Below are 24,610 nucleotides of genomic sequence, written 5' to 3' on the forward strand. Positions count from 1 at the left end.
GTTTTTGCCCGGAATACCCCTTTAATCAAAGCCACACTCAGACACCGACCTGAAACAGATACCATAATAAAAGGCCTCATTCGCAGATTTTTCTTTTACACAGATTCTGACACAGATTACGTATAAGAAACTACATAAAACCACATCCCTTTATTCTCAATGGGAATCCGTGTTACTGTAAAAAAATATATAACGGTTGCATAATTGTATGACTGCATTGGGAAATATGGATGCGGATTACCCTGAATGCACTGAATAAATCTAAGAGTAGGCCTTAGGTTTCACATTCTGTAGCACATTTTTTTCAGATAGAAAAAATCAAACTTGTAAACTGAACCTTGGGTTTAAAGAGGTACTCCTGGGGACCCCCGAAATCTTCGTGCTGCACCTGGCGTTCGTTTAAAGCATTGGGTTCAGTGCCGGATGCTCGTGATGTCACGGCCGCGCCCCACTTGTGACGTCATGCCGTGATGTCACAGCCACGCCCCCTCAATGCAGGTCTATGGGAGGGGGCGTGGCGGCTGTCACGCCCCCTCTCATAGACTTGCATTGAGGGGGCATGGCCGTGACGTCACGAGCGAGACGTGACCATGACATCACGAGCCTCCGCCCCGCATCGCCAGTCATCCGGCACGGAGCGAATTTCGCTCCGTGCACCGGATGTCTGGGGTGTCTCAGCTGAGATCGCGGGGGTCCCCAGCGGTGGATCCATTGGATAGGGGATGAGATGTCTAGGGACAGAGTACCCCATTAAACATGTTGGGTGCCTTTTAAATAAAGATTACTTAAAGTGATTATCCAGGAGCAGCAAAAGTATTACCTTTCCCTGCTCCTCAGTACCCTACTTCTGACACGCTCTTGTCTTGGAAGTATAACTTCTGAGATTACGGGGTGGTATTGTATTGCAATTATTGCATGCGGGCAAAAACATGTCTTATGTAGTGACCAGTAGCCACAAAGTGTTGCAGGTGTTGCGGTGGCGGTTTTACCCGCATGCAATTTTTGTAATACAGTACCCTAAACTAAAGAAATTCCTTGATACAACTGGTACCATATCTATGTAACTTGTATTCCATTATCACTACTTGTGCCTTTAATAGTTGAAAGACATTCAGGGAACAGCAGAATACCTTCTTTGTACTGTATAGGAAAGTTACAAAAACAAATGATGCTGTATGGTATAGGAATATATTTTTTGCACTAAACATATATTTTTGATGTATACTGTAGTATAAACGCAGAAGGAACATAGCCTTAGCATTACACAGGTGAAACAACCACTATCAAGGTATTTACAGTATACTAGATATTTTTTTATACTCGAAATAAGAAGAAATCTTCAGCAGAAACTTCAGCAGAACCGGGAGACAGAGCAATAGAGACAAAATCCACTGTCTGTCGGGAATTGGGGCTTTGCAGCTATGAAAGGTAAAGGACACTTCTAAATCAAATAATAAGGTTCACAAACATAGGTTGCTTGGTAGGAGCTCCTGGGTAACAACTGAGCTTGCTTTAAGGAGACTTTTTTTCCCCGGCTATTTCTTTTAACACTTTAAATCAGGGAATGCCACAGGGTATGTAGCAGTAAAATCTCTTTTACCGCTGTTGTTTCTATTGTCTGTATGAACACAATAATGCACTTCTTTTTATGTACATCTGTATAATAAAAAATTAGGATAAAAACATCCTTTTTATGCTTGGACCTTTCTTTTTACTATACAAAACAAATGAAAGTTGCATTATTTATAATCTATTGGCTTCAATTAAACAAAGTGTTGACAAGAGCCTACTCCTTGTCAAGCATGTCCCCTCTCCTTACCACTTACCCGCTCTGATCCTGCACATTATAGACCACAAATCAGCATAGCATACCAACCTGATCAACAAACTGGAAAACAGGAGAATGGATTTAAAGGGAACCTGTCACATTGATCATGCACTCCAAAGTGTGGGCAGCAGGAGCTGAGAAGATTGATATATGGTATTATGGGAATAAAATCAGTAGTGGAATGCATATAGATAGCTGTCAGTCACTAAGTATAACCACCAATGGACAACTAACTTGTAAACCCAGAATTAGCAGGGATTTTACTGAATGAGAAAATATCAATTCGCTCTGCTCTCTAACATGCTAAACTGAATGATCAATGTGGCAGGTTCCCCTTAAATTGGTTATACAAACTAAACAGTTTAGTTAAAGGGGTACTCCCGTGGAAAACTTTTTTTTTTTTTAAATCAACTGGTGCCAGAAAGTTAAACAGATTTGTAAATCACTTCTATTAAAAAATCTTAATCCTTCAAGTACTTATTAGCTGCTGAATACTACAGAGGAAATGGTTTTCTTTTTGGAACACAGAGCTCTCTGCTGACATCATGACCACAGTGCTCTCTGACGATCTCTGTCCATTTTAAGAACTGTCCAGAGTAGGAGAAAATCCCCATAGCAAACATATGGACAGTTCCTAAAATGTACAGAGATGTCAGCAGAGAGCACTGTGGTCATGATGTCAGCAGACAGTTCTGTGTTCCAAAAGGAAAACCATTTCCCCTGTAGTATTCAGCAGCTAATAAGTACTTGAAGGATTAAGATTTATTAATGGAAGTAATTTACTAATCTGTTTAACTTTCTGGCACCAGAGTACCCCTTTAAGTACTATTCAGTCTGTTTTTTTTAAACATAATAAAGCCAACCCCCATACACAGATGAGATGAATATACAGCTTATATTAATGGAATTGACTGCATGTATTCTTTAGAACTGCAAGGTTGCAATGTGTATTATAAGGTAATGATCAGCCAAACGAAAAATCTGCCAACAAAAGTATAGACTAATGGTAGAGCTCTTTTTATAATGCTCTCAGAACTAGGGGTTAGGAGGCTTTACATGTGACTAGCTAGCATCTAGTTAAAAAGGACACTTTGTAAGATCACTGTGGGGAAGGAGAATGATCAAATCCACTCTAGACGATTGGCTGACAAGATTTGGCCCACCAACAGTCCAACCCCCAGACTGTCCTTTTAAGATACCAGGCACAGAATACTGCCCTTTAAACTCTGAATCAGGTAGCTGTACAGTGAGAGCTCGTATCATGCACTAGTTTATCTGTATTTTATAGGTCACCATTTACTTAAATGGTGTTAGTCTTTTTAATACCATCACAGGCCATGAGCAACCACAGTGCAGATTTTTTTATTCTAAGTCTGTGAATTCAGAAAGTCTTGACAGAAGCAGCATATCAAGATTTAAAGCGTACCTGTCATAGTGCAAAAAAAAAAGAAAAAAAGTGATATGTTACTCAGGAACCAATCCTGATCATGGGCACATCATTTTTATATGTCTTGGACCTATATATCCAGAGATATAAGCATTTATCTGCTGGTGAGTTACTTTTTCATTGTGCAGGCTGGAGGGGGCGTGTCAGTCTGTCTCCCTCACAGGAGCAAGCCTGGGCAGTCAGCCAATCAGTACTCTCTACTCTGTAACTCTTTCCTCTCTGGTTTTATGCTGTGTCATGTGTCAGAGGAAGATACTTGGAGCTTGCCTGCAGTAATCAGAAGACATTATGGTGAATTAATAACAGGATAAAATGTATAAATATAAGAATAGATCTTTATAAAATTAGTGCAAGGATTTTTTAGATAAAAGTACAGCATTTTTATGTATACATGTTCTATCTGTTTTATCTTCTAGTAAAGCTGGATGCTAATCAGCATAGCTGTCACTATGTGTGTCATTCATCTTTCACAGACTCCTGAAAGTCTGATCAACTTCTTTGTCATTCAGGAGTCCGAGAAAGCTTTGACTATTTCAGCATGCTGGGAGTTGTAGTTTAGTAACAACTGAAGCTGCAATGTTTGTAAATAACTGTGTTAGAGCAGTGTTGCCTCCAGCTGTTTTAAAACTACAGCTCCCAGCATGTCCACACATCCTTTATCTGTAGTTTTGCATACACAATAGAAATCTCCTATACTGGATACCAGTATGCTTTACGAACGGTATCCAGTATGCTGTAAAATCTAGACTAGTCTGTCTGGCTAAAAGACAGGCGACCCCTAGTGGTGGCTATTTTGAGCTTGAATTTCAGGTGAAATTTTTTTTTTTTTTAACAGGTGTATATTGTGAAATGTCATATTATAAAGAGTCCTGCAATATATGAAAAGTTTTTATTAATGACAGTGCCTCTTTAAGTACTACAGACACTCAGAACTAAAGCCAGTATTTGCATACAAACACACCTCCTGCAGTTTGATAATCCAGGAACCTACATTTGGATTATAGTAATAAGGGTCCTTGCAGATGGGAGGTAACATTTACATTAAGCATATTATGTGACACTGTAAAACCGGCAGCCATTACCATCTACCGTATATACTGCGGCTACGTGTAACAAAAGATAATTTATGTATTTAATTATTAGTATTTCATGATCCTTCATTAATACTTCTGCTCACAGATAACGTTCCTTTATTAAAAGAAATCTGTCAGCTCTGTACCAGATATTGAGCTACAGATCCCGGCAGATAGGTGCAAGGGGAATAAAATTACCCACACCTTTAGTTTTGCTGACTGCTGTTTGTAAAGTTATAAAAGTGTCTTTTATGTTAGAAGCAGAAGAGTCAAACTGGTGGTGCTGAGCTTCAGTTCCTCCTTCCTCCCCCACCTTTCCCTGCATGATTGATGTACAAGGCTTGGTATACAGTCCTGTATGTCAATCAGTAAAAGGAGGGTAGGCGGGGAGGGATGAGGAACTGCTGCCACTTAGTACCACCAGTTTGACTCTTCAGCTTTTAACAAAAAGGGCAATTTTTTAACTTTACAAACAGCAAACAAAAACTTAAGGTATAACTGATAGTATCCCCCTAGCACCTAACTGCTGGGATCTGCAGCTCTGTCAGATCCTTTCACAGATTCTCTTTAAAGGATAAGGATGCAGAAAAGAAAATATAGTTTTGCTATTGTTCCTGCAATTCTTTATACATATACTCATACTCATGTACTAATCCTTTTGTGCCTATACCTAAAGGGGTTGTCTAGATGGATTCATTCACAGATTCAAACAGGTCTCACAATCAACTGGTCAACATGAGACTTGCAAATGCCATGCTGTCTCTGCCGGGGAAATGTGGTATTACATGGCACCAATCATTGTGTTGGCAAGAGCTGCTCTTTGCAGTGTCTCATCAGCTCATAGACAACTTTTTGTTATACGCCATATTGGAGCCAATGGATATCATAGAAATGACTCCATAATTTGGTTTAAAAGGTTTACTTAGCTTTACTTGACACTATTGGCCTATCCTAAGGGTAGGCCATCAGTATAAGATTGGCGGGGGTCTGACTCCCAAAACACCCTCCAATTAACAGTTCGAAAGGGGCACAGGGCTCCTGAAATTGCTGCAGCCTTATGAAGATGTACTTCTGCCTGTCCTAGCTTCATCAGACTATTAGTAGTGTTGCTGCATGGTCCCCAGCATTGCCCTGTTCACTTGAATGAAACTATAGATCTATACTAATAGTACAACAATGCAAGGACAAGAAGAAATAAACACTGAAGAGGCTGCAGCTGTTACATGAGCATCATGGCCTTTTCATACAACCAACAGAGGAACTGGACCTTCACCAATCTAATAGTTATGGCCTTTTCTGAGGAGAGAACATCGATTTTGGACAACCTCTCCATGGTATTCAGTGCTTCTGCAATTAAAGGGGTATTCCGCCCCTAGACATCTTATCCTCTATCCAAAGGATAGGGGATAAGATGTCTGATTGCGGGGGTCCCGCCGTTGGGAACTCCTGCCATCTCGCCTGCAGCACCCCCTGTCATCTGGTGCATGGAGCAAGCTTCACTCTGTGCCTGATGACTGGCGATGCAGGGGCCGAGGATCGTGACGTCACGGCCCCGCCCCCTCGACACATCCTGCCCCACCACCTTAATGCAAGTCTATGGAAGGGGGCGTGGCGCCCACAGATGACACAGGGTGCTGCAGGAGAGATTGCGGGGGTTCCCAGCAGCAGGACCCCAGCGATCATCCTTTGGATAGGGGATAAGATGTCTAGGGGTGGAGTACCCTTATAATGGTCCTTATTAGGTGTCAAATACACTCTGCCACTCCTGTATTTTGATTATGTGAATTTCCTGTTTTTAGTGTTAAAAAATGATTTCAGTGGTTAATCATTTGCAGTCACCCCATCCAGCATAAATCCAGGCACCCCATTGAAAACTGACACACTAGGTGAAAAAAGTATGGAATAAATTCTTAAATATATATAGCTTAGTTATCCACTTCACATATGATGGTAAGAATAAAATGCAGCCCAAGGTATATTAGGTTTATATGCCACAAGATAACCGGCTCTGACATTTACAAGCATGCATATCTCCTATTATAACAAAATTGTACCTTGAAAAAAATGTATGAGGATTTTGAGTTTAATGAGATAGAGTAATCCATTATTCGGTGTATCATTTTAGGAGAAAGATAAGGAGTAGGCTGCTGAAGGAAGGCCCTAAGGCATAAACAAATCATGGGAAGTTTTCAGGCCAGGAAGCAAAATCTTTTTCTGTGGCCATTGTACACAGAGCTGAAAACGGTGGCACGATAATGGAATTTCATTCCTCAGCTGCTACAGAAGAATTTTAATGTAGGTCGGCCATTTTGATAGTGGTTATAATATATAGCTAAACCAATCAATCAATAATATAGTTTCAATTAGCTCTGCAGCATAGAACCATAAGGGATGGCAATTTTATAAACTACATAATTAGGAAGAAGACAAACTTTTAAGAGTATTTTACACAGCTATGAAACATCATATATCAGCTAATTTAGATTTTAGTGACTGCTGTTAGGTCCTGGTTACAAAGTGAGTTGCTACACAATGAGATGCAGCGGCAATGTGGGAGGATAAAGCAGAATGATGCAATGCTCTAATGCAAGTGGTCGCACATATGCTGCCAACAATACCCCATAGGAGCTTTGTCTTGTTATAGGTGAGAATACGTAGACCTTGCATTAGTCAAATATTAAAGGAGTACTCCGGCCCTAATAAATCTTATCCCCTATCCAAAGGATAGTAAATAAGATGTATGATCGTGAGGGTCCTGCCTCTGGTGACCCCAACAAACTGTCATTCTGCACCCACCTTTGTGAGCTCTCCACAGCGCTGGAGGCTCCGAGTGTGAAGCGTGACATCCTTGTGACGTCACACTTCACACTCAGAGCTCACAAAGGTGGGTGCAGAATGACAGATTGCGGGGTCCCCAGTGTCGGGACTTCCGCGATCAGACATCTTATCCCCTTTCCTTTGGATAGGAGATAAGATGTATCAGGGCCGGAGTACCCCTTTAACCCCTTAACGACCATGGGCATGTATACTCATCCATGTGCTGTAAACTGGGTATTGCTCGGGCTTCCGACTAGAGCCCGCGTCATTCCGGCTGGCCCCCAGCTGATTCTTGTAGCTGGGGGCCGGCGTTAATGACCATATAAATCCAAGTTACCCATAAGGGATTTCCCTGGGAGATATTCTACACTTTCTCAAACTCCCACTCGGGCTCGCGCCCAAATTTCCGAAACTCGGAACCCTAAAGTAAAATTTTACTTTTATTATTTTCCTTTAAAATCAATAGTTAGTGAGAAATAAAAAAACAACAATAAAACCATAGTCATTGGGTCAGTAGTGGGTTAGGTATTATATTCCCATTTAGATTGAGGTGTAATTCCTCCTATCCAGAGACCACTTCTGTGTTATAGTTAATTCCTTTTGCATTCAGCTCTATTTAGATCATTTTCATGATTCACTGTCCCAATGCTGCTATTAAAACATACACAATGACAACCCCCCGACGTTTCGCTGGCTGCAACCGGCTTTATCAAGGGTCAAGGTGCTAAATGGCGTTAATAGCCGACTTGGTGCTAAATGGCATTAACAGCTGACATGCGTCAATCGCCGCGGCTGGCTATTAACCCTTTAGATCACCACTGTCAAAGCTGACAGGGGCATCTAAAGGTGCCTTTATCCCGTCCCTGGTGGTCCAGTGGGGTGGATCGCTCCCCAACAGCGCGATCGCGGGGGGCCGATCCACTGCTGAGGTAGCTGGAGGGCAAACCTCTCGTCCTGCTGCTTCTGCGGCTCTGACAATGATAAAGCCTGGCAGGACCAGGCTTTATCAATCGAGCGCAGAGCACACAGATCAATGTGGTTTTATGGAACCACATTGATCTGTATGAGGAATCAAATGATTCCTCCTAAAAGTCCCCTAAGGAACTAAAAGTGTATAAAAAAAGTTTAAAAAAGTTTAAAAGCACACACATTAACCCCTTCCTTATTAAAAGTTAAAATAACCCCCTTTTCCTAAATTCCATATAAAAATATATAAACATAATAAACAAACATATGTGGTATCGTCACGTGCGTATATGTCAGAAATATAAAAATACATTGTTAAGTAAATGATGTATGTGCAGAAAAATACCAAAATAGTGTTTTTTTGGTCACTTTTTATAACATAAAAGGAAAAAAAAGCGATCAAAAAGTCCGATCAAAACAAAAATAAACTGAAAAATAAAAAAGTTTTATGGGTCAGAAGAGGACAATTTTAAATGTATTAATTTTCGTGCATGTAGTTATAATTTTTCCAAAAGTACGACAAAATCAAACATATATAAGTAGGGTATCATTTTAATCGTATGGACAAACAGAATATAGAGAAGGTGTCATTTTTACTTAAAAATGTACTGCGTAGAAACAGAAGCCCCCAAAATTTACGTTTTTTCTTCAAAAATCCTACTAAGAAGAATTGGTGGCGCAAAAAATAAGCTATCATATGGATTTTTTGGTGCAAAAATTGAAAGGGTTATGATTTTTAAAAGGTAAGGAGGAAAAAACGAAAGTGCAAAAACAGAAAAAAGGGGTTAATGGGGGGGGGGGGGGTTTGGGTATAATACTTAGTATTTTTTTTTTTTTTTACTTTACATCTATTTTATATGGGCTCCCTTTGTTAAAATTCAGTTTCTTAAATAAAACTTATCTTCACTTTCATCCTGCCCTTGGCTTCATCATCATTCAAACCAAGGGCAGCATGAAGCAGGAACAGGCTCCATTATTACAATTACACAAACTGTAAAATGAGTAAAGGAGCAGCACTCATCCGTATATGTAATCCCCCCACTTTACTGCTCAATTCTTTTAAACATGCCCCGAAGTGGACAGGTGCAGAATACAGTACAGTCGAAGGTGATTGAAAGAGAACGACTACAGGTGTTTTGTGGTTCCCCCACTTCCTCTGGCCTAAGGGGGGGAAAGCAAAACAGGCATGGCCGTCCTCTTTCAGTCACCCTCCGCTGTACTGTATTCTACACTTTTCCACCTCAGGACATGTTTGAAAGAATTGAGCAATAAAGCAGGGTGATTTAATACATGGGTGAGTGCTGCTCTTTTATTTACGTGTTATTTCCATTTTTTCTAGCTGAGTACCAGTGTGTCTTTAAGCTCCCTAAACCCTCCAGTTTCCTCTGTGTCCAGTGTATTTCCATTATTACAATGTTCTATGATTTAATCTGAAATACTGTGGCATAGTTATACCAAGGGCCAAGAATGGTGCTCAGTCATCGGAGTGGTCTCTGGTGCGCTCTTCCTGCACCATCATGCCGTGATTAAGAGATCTATCGATTAAAGCTAAAAAGGCAATGTGAAGTCGGGTGAATCTTCCGGATATAAACTGGAAAACCAAAATAGCTAGTTCTGCCAGTAGTACAGATATTCTAAATTCCCTACTGGGATTATCTCTACAACAAGTGGTTGAGGAGCCAACGCGGAAGGAAGCCATTTTGGATTTGGTGTTCACAAATGGGGATTTGGTATATGATGTTATTGTTGGTGAAAGCTTGGGATCTAGTGATCACCAATCAGTGTGGTTTAATATAAGAACAGTGAAGGAGTCACACCACACAAAAACAAAAGTTTTAGATTTTAGAAAAACAGACTTTTCAAAAATGAGATTAGTCATAAATGAGTCCCTATCAGACTGGAACAAATTACATGGAGTTCAGGAGAAATCGGACTACTTAAAAGACGCTCTATTGAAGGCAACAGAAAATTGCACTAGACTTGTCAGTAAAAGCAGAAAAAGGAAGAGACCACTGTGGTACTCAGCAGAAGTGTCCAAAATCATAAAAAACAAAAAACTTGCATTTAGTAATTATAAAACAACCCAGAGCAATGAATATAGGGAAATCTAAAAGACTAGGCAGAAAGAGGCCAAGCAAGTTATAAGAACTTCTAAAGCACAGGCAGAAGAAAAACTATCTCAGTCTGTGAAAAAAGGGGATAAGAAATTCTTCAGATATCTAAATGAAAAAAGGAAATTAAATCAAGGAATAACTAAATTAAAAACAAAGGAAAGAAGGTATGTAGAAGAGAATAAGGGGCCATGCGACTGCCTTAATGAATACTTCTGTTCAGTTTTTACAGAAGAAAAAGAAGGAAAAGGACCACCATTAGAGAGGAAAACTAAGGAATCGTTTAGTGCATGTGTCTTTACAGAGGAGGAGGTTCTACGTTTGCTTTCTAAAGTGAAGACAAATAAATCACAGGGGCCTGATGGGATACACCCAAAATTATTAAAAGAGTTTAGGGGTGAGCTAGCAAAACTGTTAACAGATTTATTTAACCAATCAATGGTAACAGGAGCCGTCCCGGAAGATTGGAAATTAGCAAATGTTGTGCCCATTCACAAGAAAGGTAGTAGGGAGGAATCAAGCAACTATAGGCCAGTAAGTCTGACATCAATAGTGGGGAAATTAATGGAAACCCTACTAAAGGATAGGATTGTGGAACATCTAAAATCCCATGAATTGCAAGATGAAAAACAACATGGGTTTACTTCAGGGAGATCATGTCAAACAAATCTTATTGATTTTTTTGATTGGGTGACTAAAATATAGATGGCGGAGGGCCAGTAGACATCGCATATCTAGATTTTAGTAAGGCTTTTGACACTGTCCCACATAGAAGACTTATCAATAAACTACAGTCATTGAGCTTGGACTCCAATATTGTTGAGTGGATTAGGCAGTACAGAGGGTTGTAGTCAATGGAGAATATTCAGAGCACGGTCTTGTCACCAGTGGGATACCTCAGGGATCTGTACTGGGACCAATATTGTTTAATATCTTCATTAGTGATATTACAGAAGGTCTCGATGGTAAGGCATGTCTTTTTGCTGATGACACAAAGATATGTAACAGGGTTGATGTTCCTGGAGGGATACGCCAAATGGAAAGGGATTTAGGCAAACTAGAAGAATGGTCAGAACTCTGGCAACTGAAATTTAATGTGGATAAGTGCAAGATAATGCACCTGGGGGGTAAAACCCTCAGGCAGAATATAGATTATTTGACACAGCCCTGACCTCAGTATCTGAGGAGAGGGATTTAGGAGTAATTATTTCAGAAGACTTAAAGGTAGGAAGACAATGTAATAGAGCAGCAGGAAATGCTAGCAGAATGCTTGGATGTATAGGGAGAGGTATAAGCAGTAGAAAGAGAGAAGTGCTCATGCCGCTGTACAGAACACTGGTGAGACCTCATTTAGAGTATTGTGCGCAGTACTGGAGGCCGTATCTCCAGAAGGATATAGATACTCTAGAGAGAGTTCAAAGAAGAGCTACTAAACTAGTACATGGATTGCAGGATAAAACTTACCAGGAAAGGTTAAAGGACCTTAACATGTAAGGCTTGGAAGAAAGAAGAGACAGAGGGGATATGATAGAGACTTTTAAATACATAAAGGGAATCAACACGGTAAAGGAGGAGAGCATATTTAAAAGAAGAAAAACTACCACAGGAGGACATAGTTTTAAATTAGAGGGGCAAAGGTTTAAAAGTAATATCAGGAAGTATTACTTTACTGAGAGAGTAGTGGATGCATGGAATAGCCTTCCTGCAGGAGTGCTCGCTGCAAATACAGTGAAGGAGTTTAAACATGCATGGGATAAGCATAAGGCTATCCTTCATATAAGATAGGGCCAGGGACTATTGATAGGATTCAGATTATTGGACAGACTAGATGGGCCAAATGGTTCTTATCTGCCGACACATTCTATGTTTCTATGAACGGACTGGGCTCAAAGACAGTTTTTTAACTAGGATTTCTTTGAAACACTAGTGTTTTGGACTGTCTCATAGTTCTGTTTCATGCTGCCCATAGTGGGGGCACCATTAAAGTTTTGACAGTTATACATTTTCCACTCTCCCATTCCAATGCATATAACCTCATTAAAGTGATAGCATCATCCTATAGCCGTCAGATTGTAAGGAAATTGTTTGATGTGGTCATGTGACAACAGTATGGGTGGATGACACATGACCTTATTTGTATTACTTACATCTGGTGTACATACATTAATAACTGAATTTTAATAATATTCTAAATTATATACTGCATTTCAAGTATATTATTTTAATGTAAAGTAATAATAATAACATTGATAATATTGATAATAATAATAACAATGTTCTTCCAGGTAAAATGAATAATTTGGAATTTCTAAAAGAAGGCTTCTTGTTATTTTATGCTTCCTTTATGTTCTTTCTATCAATAAGCTTCTATCAATAAGCTTATAAAGCTGCATAAGCAATAATGACAGATATTACAGCAGCCAGGGGAAAAAAACATGGACAGGTCCTTGTCTTATTCAGGGATGTCTATACCTGTTTTTCTTTTATTCTGCACTAGAAAGTAAGAGAAGTAATGAAAACATGGTTTGGGCCACATTGATAAGGAGGTGGGTTCCCCAAAAGGCAGGGCCATTGGAAAAAAAGGGCAGAAATAATAGTGGGCACTGTTTTCCTATCCCTCCATAATAAGTTAATGCACCATCTGTAGTGGTATGTTCAGATTTTTATGTGCATATGTGTATGATTTGCTATGTCTGCACATTTACTTATTAATTAGAGGTTAATCTTTAATTCTATGTCCAGGATATACAATGAAGTGGTAGTCAACACACCCCCTCCATGCATCTCTATCGGAGAGCCGGAGATACATGTACGTACAATCTGAGGGTGATAGGAATGTGATTGCTCCAACCACACTGTATGGTTATACCCACTGGTAGTAGTGAGTATATTGAAGAAGAAGGCTGATTGAGTGTAGATGAGGGCATGACTGGGTTGTGTTTAGGGGCATGGTTAGGGGCTTTTGGAGACCTAGCATTGTCCCTGCTGTTATCTGCTAAGGGCTGCAGACACTGTTGTATGGCTGTTAGGGTATAAAGAAAACTGTAACTTTCTGGAGCTCATGGTGGTTGCCAAACGTATTAAATAATCCTTTTATCTTTCAATCAAGGAGATGGGGCCGAGCAAAGTCAAAGTCTGGCACATTTCTTTGCTTGCCCTCACTTCCCAGCTCCTTCTTATTGACATACAGAGATCAGCTTACAATCAAGGAGGTGTGCCAGGCTGTGGCACTTGTGCAGCCCAGCCCCGCCTCCTTGACAATTGACTGAGAAATGAAAAAGGTGATTTTACAATATCAGATCCAGGAAAGGTACAGTTTGCTTTCAAACTTTTACAGCTATTCAATTTTGTCTTTAGCTTTTGGCAGCAAATACATCTGACTGATTCCCTTTAATTATAGCTCCTCTACTTATATGTACAAAAACCCCTTGACTAAAATTTTTTATGTATTTATTATTATTATTATTTGCAAGTGGAAATGTAAATTTCAGGGTGACTAGTCTATACAAGGCAACAGCCACTATGTAACCTAAGGGTAGGTTCACAAATATTTTATAAGTTCCTGAAGCCTCAGATTTCTTTCAGCTATTTAATCTTTTACCACATTTTTAATCGCAGTTATGGACTCAAAGTTGCTTCATTCAGAGTAGACTCATTCAATTTTTGATGCACTTTTTAGAGAAATACACTATGAAATGTGACTTATTCCAGTGTAATTGAAATGTGTGCTTAAAAAGCAGCATGTTTTCTGAATAGAACCATTAGTGCAGGCATTGCATGGATACATTGCATTGCATTGCATACATATTTTGGGTGTGATGCATATAAAAATGTGCGCCAAAGAACACCATGTGAACTCTGCCTTTGGATGCTTTCACTTTGGCTGTCTTTTTGTCAAACATATCCATATGTTCCTATTAACCCAGTGGAGGTCAAAAGAGAGTACTTTTGGGAGTACTTTATCTGCTGTATAGCATAGCACAGTCTGCAGCGCTGTGCAATACAAAAACTTCCATTAAAATGTATACTATCTGGTGTTATATATTTTTAACAAGCCTATGGGTGATGGTTGGCACTGGACCATGTGATGTATACCTCTGACAGACACTGCAAAACACAGTATAAAACACCCACATTAGCAGGTTCGTTTTTGTTTACTGAGAATGCTGATCCAAGACACAATGAACAACTCCTACCACGGTGAACCCAGTCAAAACAGTAACTAAACCAGAAGATGAGTACCGGGGAACTACAAGAGCCAGTATACTGTGTATTATAAGATTCTGCAGCAGCTGAGCTGTGTTCTGCAGAAAGCTGAGGTGTGTTTTATGCTGTTCTGCAGCAGCTGTGGTGTGTGTTATGTTGTTTGTTAGTCTGTGAGATGTGTACTATGAGGTCATGCAGCATCTGTGATAAGCTATAGTGCAGATTATAGTTTGCTACATAAAATGAAATGTGTATTCTGAGGTCCTGCAGGAGAATAAGCCTTTCTTAAATGTTGATGTCTTGAAGACCAACATAATGAGGCTATTGGTAAGAAATTAATTTGCATTAAAGCGTACCCGTCTGATCACTCAAAAAAACAAAACTGTTATATGTTGCTCAGTATCTCATCCTGATCATGTACATGTACTTTTTTATGTGTCTATGACATACATTTCTCTCAGAATTAGCTTTATTTCTGAAATACCTTAATTTTGTCTGCCAGAAACAGGGGGGCGGGTACTCACTGTGATAACCACTCCCCCTCCTCCCCCTCTCTCACCTCAGTCCAGTGCTTCCCAACCAGGGTGCCTCCAGCTGTTGCAAAACTACAGCTCTCAGCATGCCCACACATCATTTGGCTTTGCAGGCATGCTGGAAGTTTTAGTTTTGCAACAGCTGGAGGCATATGATTGTAGTCCCCCTTTATTACACACACACTGGCTTCATATATTCTTACACATTAGATAGACACACTGATATACACACATACACATATATCCACACACACATACATGCAGGGACACTTACTTTTTCGTAATGCAATGTGTTTTTGCCTCTCTCACACAGCAGACATCAGTGAGAGCCCAGCAGCAGTCTTCCTGCCCCTCCCCCTCCCCTCCTCTTCACATGAGTCTGCAGTGTGGACAGTCCCTCTCTCCAAAACGTCCAGGACGAAGCAGTGTACACAGATGGACCAAATGCATTCCAGAAGGCAGAGGGGGGGGGGGGGGGGGGGGGGTAGTTCTTTGACTGGCTTTTTCAGTATGATATACTGAACATTTTCTAATGAAAGCAACTGAAAAACCTATTGGTTTTGCATGCTGTACAACATATCAAAAGTTTTTATATCTGACAGTGCTTATTTAAAATAACTATACAGCATTATCATTATTATTATTATTATTGCCAGCATTATCCGATGCTTGGGAGAAGAAGGGGGGGGGTGATGGTCTCCCTGTTGGCCAAATTCCCTAGGTACTATCCTCAATATAAGCAGACATGTAAAATGTAAACTTTCTACTAATAAGAAAACAGCAGTCCACTTTAATGAGCTCTCCATATCGCATTGAAAAAGCAAAAGAAATAAAAAAATCTATAAAACAAACTCCAAGTTCTTTTCTAATGATTCCAGCAACTGGCTGGGATGCACTGTGTTCTGTGGTGAAATGAGAACGCAGGAATCTCTGTGCCAGAAATCATCAATTGTATTACAGTTCAATGCCATCTGTAGTTCAGGATACATTTCTTCAACAATAAAAAATGTACAGTTAGCAGTTTAACATTCTGGACAGATGTATCACTTGTGCAAATATTTTACACAGGAACCAGAACGAAGGTCGTGACTGTAGGACAGGGCAGACAATAGGTGCGATATTACAGCACAGCGCTCTAGCCAGTAGCTCATTTATGTTACTTTTGATAATGACTTCAGCGTTCGGAGTCCAAAGAAGTCTCACGCACATCTATTTCCCCTCTCCAGACTTCCCATGTTAACCCAGTGATTTACTGCTCGGCATTATGAGCAATTCACCTGCTTAGGGTGTCCCTGCGGCCCGGTACTCTAGGGAAGGGGATGTGGAATAAAAAGTTCCACATATGGTGAAGTCAAGCTGCTTGGAGCCTGCAGAGTGTCTGCTATGGGGATAGCTGTTCCTGAAAGCCCCAGCTGGTACTTGGAAGAGATTCTGCATTACTACACCTCAGTGCCTGCCTGGTTCCCTTCGGAAACTGTTGGCTTCTCATACAACAGCCATTTTCGATCTCTTCAACCCTTTTCTCCCGGTTCTGTATCCAACTGAACAGTTGGTCCTCTACTGCTGGATAATCAAATTCTTCCATCTGGCCCTATCCCTGTGGAACTGAAAAGGTGTATATGTGCACCCGGTCCCCATCACATACCAGGAGAGGCTCTGACACGCTGACAAAAAGCATTCAGCAAAGCAAAAGAGAAAAAGCTGCATTTAAAAATCATGTTAGAATCTTAGGACTTTAAAATGTCTCTGTTAAAAAACATTAAGCAGCAAACTTTTCATCTGCTTTTATAATCCATTAGTGGAAAAGAGCAGAATCTATGATGTTATACCAAAGATGCATAGAAAAAATAATAATAATTCAGGCAGCGATTTCAGCTATGAAGACAGAACAAAGCAAGCAGCAGTAGCACCTCATTTCTTTCCCATCTTAAATATCTTTGCTGGGAAAAGTAAACACTAACAAGGAAGATTTATGCAGTTTGCATTTGGCAAAAAAATAAATAAAATGCTGAAGACGTGCAGATGGTAAATGAACCATAAAAATGTATCATGTAATGCTGCATGTCTAAATAGAGATTACAAAAAATACAATTACTTTCCAAAAAACACAGAATGCTGTAAAGCTGGGCTACTAAAGCAAAAAAAAGGACTATACAATTCAGGAGGAACTAGTAAGTTAAAACCTCACCATCTTTGTCACCTAGTCCATGACCTTGAGATACGAGTAGACGGGCAATTTGTATCTCCTCTGAGCATATTAATTACAGAGCTGCAATTCCCAGTATTTGCGGGGGCTTACAGATGCAAAATTATAAATTCTGATAGGAGAAGTCTGAAAGGTCATGTTTTTCTTTAAACCCAACTAGGAATGAAAGCTGCTACCTGAAAACCCACTGAAGGATGCCTTGAGAAATAAAAACATTTATAGGGTGATTTATCAAACAGGCACGCGACATACCCGGGAAATAACAGGGTCAGAAATATTCCTGCATTATGTTTGTCTAATAGTGTTACATTCGACAGGCTGACATCCTGACATACAAGCTAGAATTATTATTTGACATTTCAATGTAAATTGAAGTTTATTCTGAACAGATGGATTCAAAGATACTGGCCCTCATTTACTATTGCAAACCCGACATGTTTTGTTGGGTTGTGCGCCAGATTCTGTCGCATTGCGCCAGAAATTCTGTTTGCGCCAGATTTTGCGTCAGAATTGAAAAAAGCCGATTTACTCTCCATTTTGCTAAGAAAACCCAAAAAGGGGGCGTGACCACCTGGAAAAGGGGGCATGGTTGCTGAAAAGGGGCGTGTTTCCGACATTCTCACAAAAACCCAACATATTTTCTAAGGTTTCCACATAAAATGTGGTGGATTTCAGCTGAGGAAAACCCTACAGATCAGAGCAGGTGTAAAAAAAAGCCAAATTATAGGGAAACCTTAGTAAACACTGGAAAAAAAATTGTAGGGAATTAAAACCCACAAAGAAACCTACACTCCACTCTTAGTAAATAAGGGCCATTGAGTATACAATGTTAAAAGGGTTGTCCAGTGAAAATTATGTTAAGCAGCTGATCGCGGATGGTCCAAACCAAGGACAACCACTCTCAGTGAGGAGAGCATGCTGTAGACGGGGCGCACTTCATTCATTCCTATGGGAGTGCTAGAGATGCCCAAGTTGTGTATTTGGGACTCTTTGTTGCTCCCATATAATAAAAAAGAAAAAAGGCAGAGCGCCTCATAAGGTAATAAGGTATAGCAAGTATTACTATATCACAAACAGCTGTGGGTTGTGGGACAGCCACAACTCTGTGCATAGCCTATCAATCCCACTGCGGGGAGACCAGGTAGCCAATGATGACTGCTGTAGCGCCGAGTCACTAGCGATATACCCAACACCAGCCTTGTTCAGGGTTGAAGACAATGTATATAGAATCAAATATTCGCCAAACTGTGTCTCAAGGTGCTCAATAAATCTTGTTTTAGGTAGATGTAATTAACCTGCTCTATTTCATCCAAATCACAAACGTGTTTTTGGAGGAGACCTCCTTTATCAGGCACAAGGACATACATGAGCTCCTTTATGTCTTTGTGCCTGATGAAGGAGGTCTCCTCCGAAAACGCGCTTGTGATTTGGATGAAATAAAGCAAGTTAACTACATCTACTTCTATACAAGATTTATTGAGCACCTTAAGACACAGTTTGGCGAATATTTTATTCTATATACATTGTTGCTCCCATAGAAATGGATGGAGTGCGTGCCATCTACAGCAAGAACTTCTCATTGGGAGCAGGGTCCCTTTCTTTAGATTGCAAGGGGTCCCAGCTGTCAGACCCCACACGACCAGCTACTTATCTCTATCCTGTGGATAGGGGATACGATAGTTTAAACTTTTAATATACTTCAAGTTATATGGGAAATGCCGTTTACCATGTGAAACATTTTTCACAATTTAAAAAAAAGTTGATGCCTCTTATCTACGTGTATTCACATGGAATATACTGCAGATTTCTCTCATGTAAATAAATCTGCATGTAAATCCGCAAAACATACATGTCAAAAGCCACGGGAATGCAGGTCCCACAGTGAATCTGAGGCAGAGATTTCTGCCTCTTATATTTGCTGTTTGAACAGGTCCTAACAATTAATATAAAAGTAATCTAGATATAATGAACAGTCGGTTTGCATAGATGTCATATTATATTATTGCAACTTTTCCGGCATTTTGGGCTAAATTACATTCCACAGCTGCATTCTTATTCCAGCAGGAAGCTACAATTCTTAGTAATATATACACAGATTGACCAAAACCATTAGTACCTGTTTGACTTAATTGTCAATAAATTTATATTATTTATTTTCACATTCTCATATAAAGTGTTTATATATAAAGTTTAATAAAAAAAAATATATTAAAAAAGAAAAGACATTGACAAGTAAATAACATTGATTATATCATGACAACGGACCCTGTCAAGGGGCAGGATATTTTAGGCAGCAAGCAAACTTTTGGAATTACTTTGCTGAGAGCTTGAGAAAATTAAAAGGAGTAAGGATCCGAGTGACTGAATTAGAGCATTTTTTTTTAAACTGCAGATCTTGTGGGGTGTTCCCAATGTGTTGTGGTCATGTACCAAAAGAGGTAAAAAAAAAAAAGGATAACTGGTGAAAAGGCAACAGGGTCATAGATGCCCAAGACTTATTGATGCAGGTGGGGAGCAAGAGATAGCCCATATGGTCTGCATCCACATAAGTCTAAGGCTAGGTTCACGTCTGCATTGAAGGCTCCATTTGTGGCCTCCACGGCAGATTTAGGTCAGTACCAGAAAACTTAGCCACATGGTTCGCAGCATGACAGACACCAACAGAGCCGATGGACACAATTGGTTTTAGTACAGTCCTTCAGGTTTCTGTCTGGTGTTCATCTTTTAAAATAACTGGACAAAAAAATATTGATTTCAGAGTTTTTTTTTATCCAGTTGTTTATACAGATGCTATGACTAAGCCCCCCGAACAGAGTCTCTGATATAGATGTAAATGCAGGTAAATCTAGCCTTAAAGTTGCACAAATTGACAAAATAGTTACTGCTGTCTATGAGAAAGATGCCAGAACACAAAGTGCATCACAGCTGGCTAGCCTTGGCCTAGTGAGAGTGCCCATGATGACCACCAAATATCCCTACAATAGCATACAATAGCATCCCTACAAACTGAACCATGAAGCAATCAACACATTGGCCTGTTTTCTGTGTTTTTATTTATTTATTTTACATTACGTAGATGGCCAAAGCATGTGACTTATTTAACTGGGTCAAAGAATGCACCAATATACTTTATGGGAAGAGGGCAAGCCAGTAGAGGCAGTATAATACTCTGGAAAATGATCTTTTGGGAAACCTGGGGTCCTGGCAATTCTGTGTATGTTACAACTTAAGGGTAGGGTCACACATAGCATATACGCAGCGTATTTCACGTTGTGCAACATCCACTGTGCAGCGAGTAATATGCTACCCAGCCTTGTGTGCACAGTGAGGTTTGGAGGCGCCCGTGCGTGGCATATAGGTCGGCGCGCTGGACCCTCTTCTAAGCCTTACTGCACACAGGGCTGCCGCTGGTAGCCCTGGGTGTCTGCTCATAGGAGAATACACAGCATATTTCCAGCTGTGCAGCAGGTTTTGCACAGGATAAAATAAGCTGTGTATATGCTAAGTGTATCCATACCTTAAATGTTATGGCTGATTGTTGTGTAGGATACAAATTACCAGAGCAAGTTGTGCACTTCTAAGCTATTATGGATGTGTTGACTGATTCCAATAGCAACTAAGAGAATACTGAATGGCCTATGATATACTGTGTAACTCATGATCTATACGGGATAAGTAACACAATGTTTTAACTTTGTACTACTTATTTTCATAGTTAAGATACATTTTAAGGACATAAAAGTGAAACTTTCTAAAATCTCTCATCTCCCACATCACAAAGGGAACAAGAAGCTAAGCTTTAGGTGTTTTCTTGTCAGGGTCCTTACACTGCAGAGCTGGTTATTACAGCTGATTATCACCTAATAGTTTTTTCACATAAAAAACTAACAGTGGAATTAGCTTTCTACCCTGCAGAGATTATATTTCTTTTACTGCCTAAACAAAACAACTGGTGACAACCAACATTCACGTGTGAAGACCCTGTATATCACCTTTAGGACCCATATGAGTGTATTAAATAGAGAATGGGATATATAAGGTAATTTCAACTAACTCTGAAAGAGAAATGGGTTATTTCAATAGATTTTCCCAAATTATACCTAGCTAGAAGGACTGTAGTATCATTAGGTAACTGCACTGTCTAGATTTTATTAATGTGCACCTTGCGGTGTACAATGGGCCATGTCCTGGATACATACAGTGGTTCTTATAAGTGCAAAGCATTAGTGCATCATATAAGTTATAGTTGGCGAATAATTGTTATAGATTTATTTGCCTGTTAAGCATTCAAGCATTTCCACCACACTTTGCTGTTTATATAGGTCAATGTCATTGGCTAGGACCATGGCAGCCCTTCTACAATACAAATGCATATGCTCATTGGGGAAGATTTATCACAACCTGTGCAAAGAAAAAGTTGACCATTTGCCCATAACAACCAATCAGATTGCTACTTTTATTTTTCAGTGGTCTTTATAAAAGTTAAAGAATCAATCTGATTGGTTGTTATGGGCAACTGGGCAACTTTTCCTCTGCACAGGTTTTGATAAATCTCCCCCATTGTGTTTTCGATTTTAATCTGAAGATCCTTGCCTAGGTCACTGAATCACACATATGCTATGCCGGCACAAATACAGTTGTTGGGCATAACTACTATGGCCAGTACATGAACAGAAGGAATAGGGAAGCCTGTATGAGTAGGGACAAAATACTAATGTTCCCACTACACTAACTTACTGCTCACAACCAAGCTCTGAAGAGATGACCCAGATACATCAGAGAATTCAGAACGGATCTTATTTTCTACAAACTGAGTGCTGGGAAAGCTCCAGTTGTATATGGACTTGTTACCCTACAAAACATACTGCCTAAGCTGCCTCGCATCAGGACCTTCAAACCCTTAGCCCACATTTTACGTACATTCTATAGTGCTATCACTGTATAGATTTGGACCTAACCATTTTCCTCAAATGGCAGCAGAGGCACACAAAGAAAAGAGGGTCTCTGTCGAAGTGGCCTCTCCATTAAGATCAGCCCCCCTATCTGGTCCTGGTTGATACCACAACATCCCTATTCTTGAGGGGGACTGTTTACTCAATTCTTCTTTCCATGATCCCTGAACTGACTTCCTGGTCTTACTTTATAACATTAGACATGTATACTAGATATAAAGGGACAGAAGGTTGATCCAGGGATTTATTCTGACTGCCATATTTGGAGTAAGGAAGGAATTTTTACCTCTAGTATGAAGTTTTTTTTGCCTTCCTCTGGATCAACTCAACTCAATAGAGACTTATTAGGGTTATAGGTTGAACTTGATGGACTCTGGTCTTTTTTCAACCTTATGAACTATGTTACTATGACACCTAAGTATAGATTTAAGTATATAATTAGTAGGACTCATAGCTAATATGGCTTATCAAGGCTAGCCCTCTCTTTCTCAGGGTCCCATAGTACCTATACTGGCTGCTTCTATGCTATAATGACAAGTCATACACAGGCTTCATTCCCTGTATACCATTGCCTATGTATATGTATCCAAGTTTGATCATAAAGCCTAAGCTGTGAAAGTGGTAATTTCTTGTCAGAAGTGCATGGATTTCAAGTTCCCTTTCAAGGCATTTTACATCAAACAGTCTAAGAACGTGAACACCAATCTCACTTCCCTTTCTCCGGTTATGTGGTGTAGACATTTAAGACTAAACTCTAAATTAGGACCCATTACAAGTCATAAAGCTTAAACTCAATAGCACTGTAAGCTTTGAAAAAAAAATCCCTCTTGTACAAACGCATGCCAGTCTATTATGTCAGAATCAATTAGTTTCATTCATTAAGCCTTTATTTATTAAAGTAATACTCTGTATGCAGCATTTGCTAATGGGAATAAAGAAACAGAAATACGGGCAGTATCTGTATAGTAGAAATAAACATGAACCCAACATGACCCAAACTGCTTCTAGGACTTGTTCAAAATAAGAAAAAATTCACCTTTTATTCCCCAAGACACAGTACCACCCTTGTCCATAATCTGTCCATGGTATTGTAGGTTATCCTCGTCCAAGGGAATAGGGTTGAGTAGCAACACCTGACACAAATAATGGACAAGACCGCCAATGTTTTTATCCTGGACAAGTCTTTTAAATTGCCTATACACAATAAGTATATTTTGGCGGATCCCAGTGATATCAGCATGATTGTATGTAGAACTCCTGATTGTCCCACATTTTGGAAATGAAGATGGGGAATGTGCAATCCTTTAATTTTTCGGGAGATAAGACACTGCCAGCATATTCTGGGGATAGGTGCACAATTTCTTATCTAGTCCACGTAGATAAAAAAAATCTAAATCTAAAGGGTGACTGTCATTTCAGAAAACTTCTGATATGTAATGGTGACATGTCAGAAGTTTGATCAGTGGTTGTCCACATGCTGAGACCCCCCACTAATCACTGAAAAGCAGAGTTCACCTGAGTGCTGTGCTCCTTTTACTCTGAATGAAACTTTTCATGTCTCCCTCTCTTAAAAGTGTGAGGGTCTCATAGCACAATGGACCCTCACTTCTCAGAACTTCTGACAAGTCACTATGACATGTTAGAAGTTTTTTTTTAAACTAATAAAACCCTTTATTCTTCATCCCTATTCTTATTTCGTCTCCCTACAACCCCTCCCCCAACCAAAAAATGCAACTGTATATAGATTTTTTGTTGTTGTTGATAATGGAGTTAATGTTTTAATGTTTATGAATGATATATAGTGAATTTGTCTGCAGCATAACAATAAAAAAAGTAAATATTTACTGTTACTTGTCTGTATCTTGTCTTCAGAATAAACTGTACCTATAATTTTAAGGAAAAAGGGTGAAAAAAAATACAGTAGTAAGCTATAATATTCATAGATGAATTCTAATATTGTTAAAGAGCGTGAACAAATATCAGGGAATTGCACAGGCAGCAATACCCTAACATTTTTTATAGTATTGCTCTCATTGGCAGCAGGAGAGATCCAGATAGAGCCAATTCTATGCAATTCTATGGGACTTTCGGCAATTCCGTATACCACTTTCTTAAGCCTGGAGAGGCTGGGGTTTTAAGTTGGGATCCCGCCACCTGCTACAAATGAGAAGTACCCCTTAAAAGGGTTTTCGGACTAAAAAGAAAAATTGCTAAGGGCAGGAATTAGGAGGAGAGAGGGGAGGTGACTATACACACCCATCATGTCACTCCCAGTCCAGGCCATGCCACTCTGGAGTCCCCCATTGGAAGTCCCCGGTGACTTTCCTTTAAAACTCTGTATGAACGTGCAAGAGGAAATGAATGTGACTGTTGAGGTCAGTGATTGGTAGCAGCGTTCCATGCAGAATTTATGGTGACATCACTGGGCCACTTCCGCCAGGGACTCTGGAGCCGCAAGACTGAGAACAACA

The 24,610-nt window shown here is 39.8% G+C and overlaps 1 protein-coding gene across 4 annotated transcripts in view; it reads right to left on the bottom strand.

The window, feature by feature from the left end:
- Positions 1-24,610, bottom strand: part of ZNF521 (zinc finger protein 521) — a 405,801-nt gene that overhangs the window by 139,894 nt on the left and 241,297 nt on the right. The window contains exon 6 of one of the 4 annotated variants that reach the window (XM_056521752.1): positions 23,985-24,023. The exons of 2 other annotated variants lie outside the window; for them this stretch is intronic. In XM_056521752.1, coding sequence (XP_056377727.1) covers positions 23,985-24,023 — 39 coding nt within the window. The remainder of the gene's footprint in view (positions 1-23,984; positions 24,024-24,610) is intronic. One more of the 4 variants, XM_056521753.1, reaches the window with a different exon arrangement.

This window comes from Hyla sarda, chromosome 5 (genome assembly GCF_029499605.1).
Source record: "Hyla sarda isolate aHylSar1 chromosome 5, aHylSar1.hap1, whole genome shotgun sequence".
Taxonomy (NCBI): Eukaryota; Metazoa; Chordata; class Amphibia; order Anura; family Hylidae; genus Hyla; species Hyla sarda.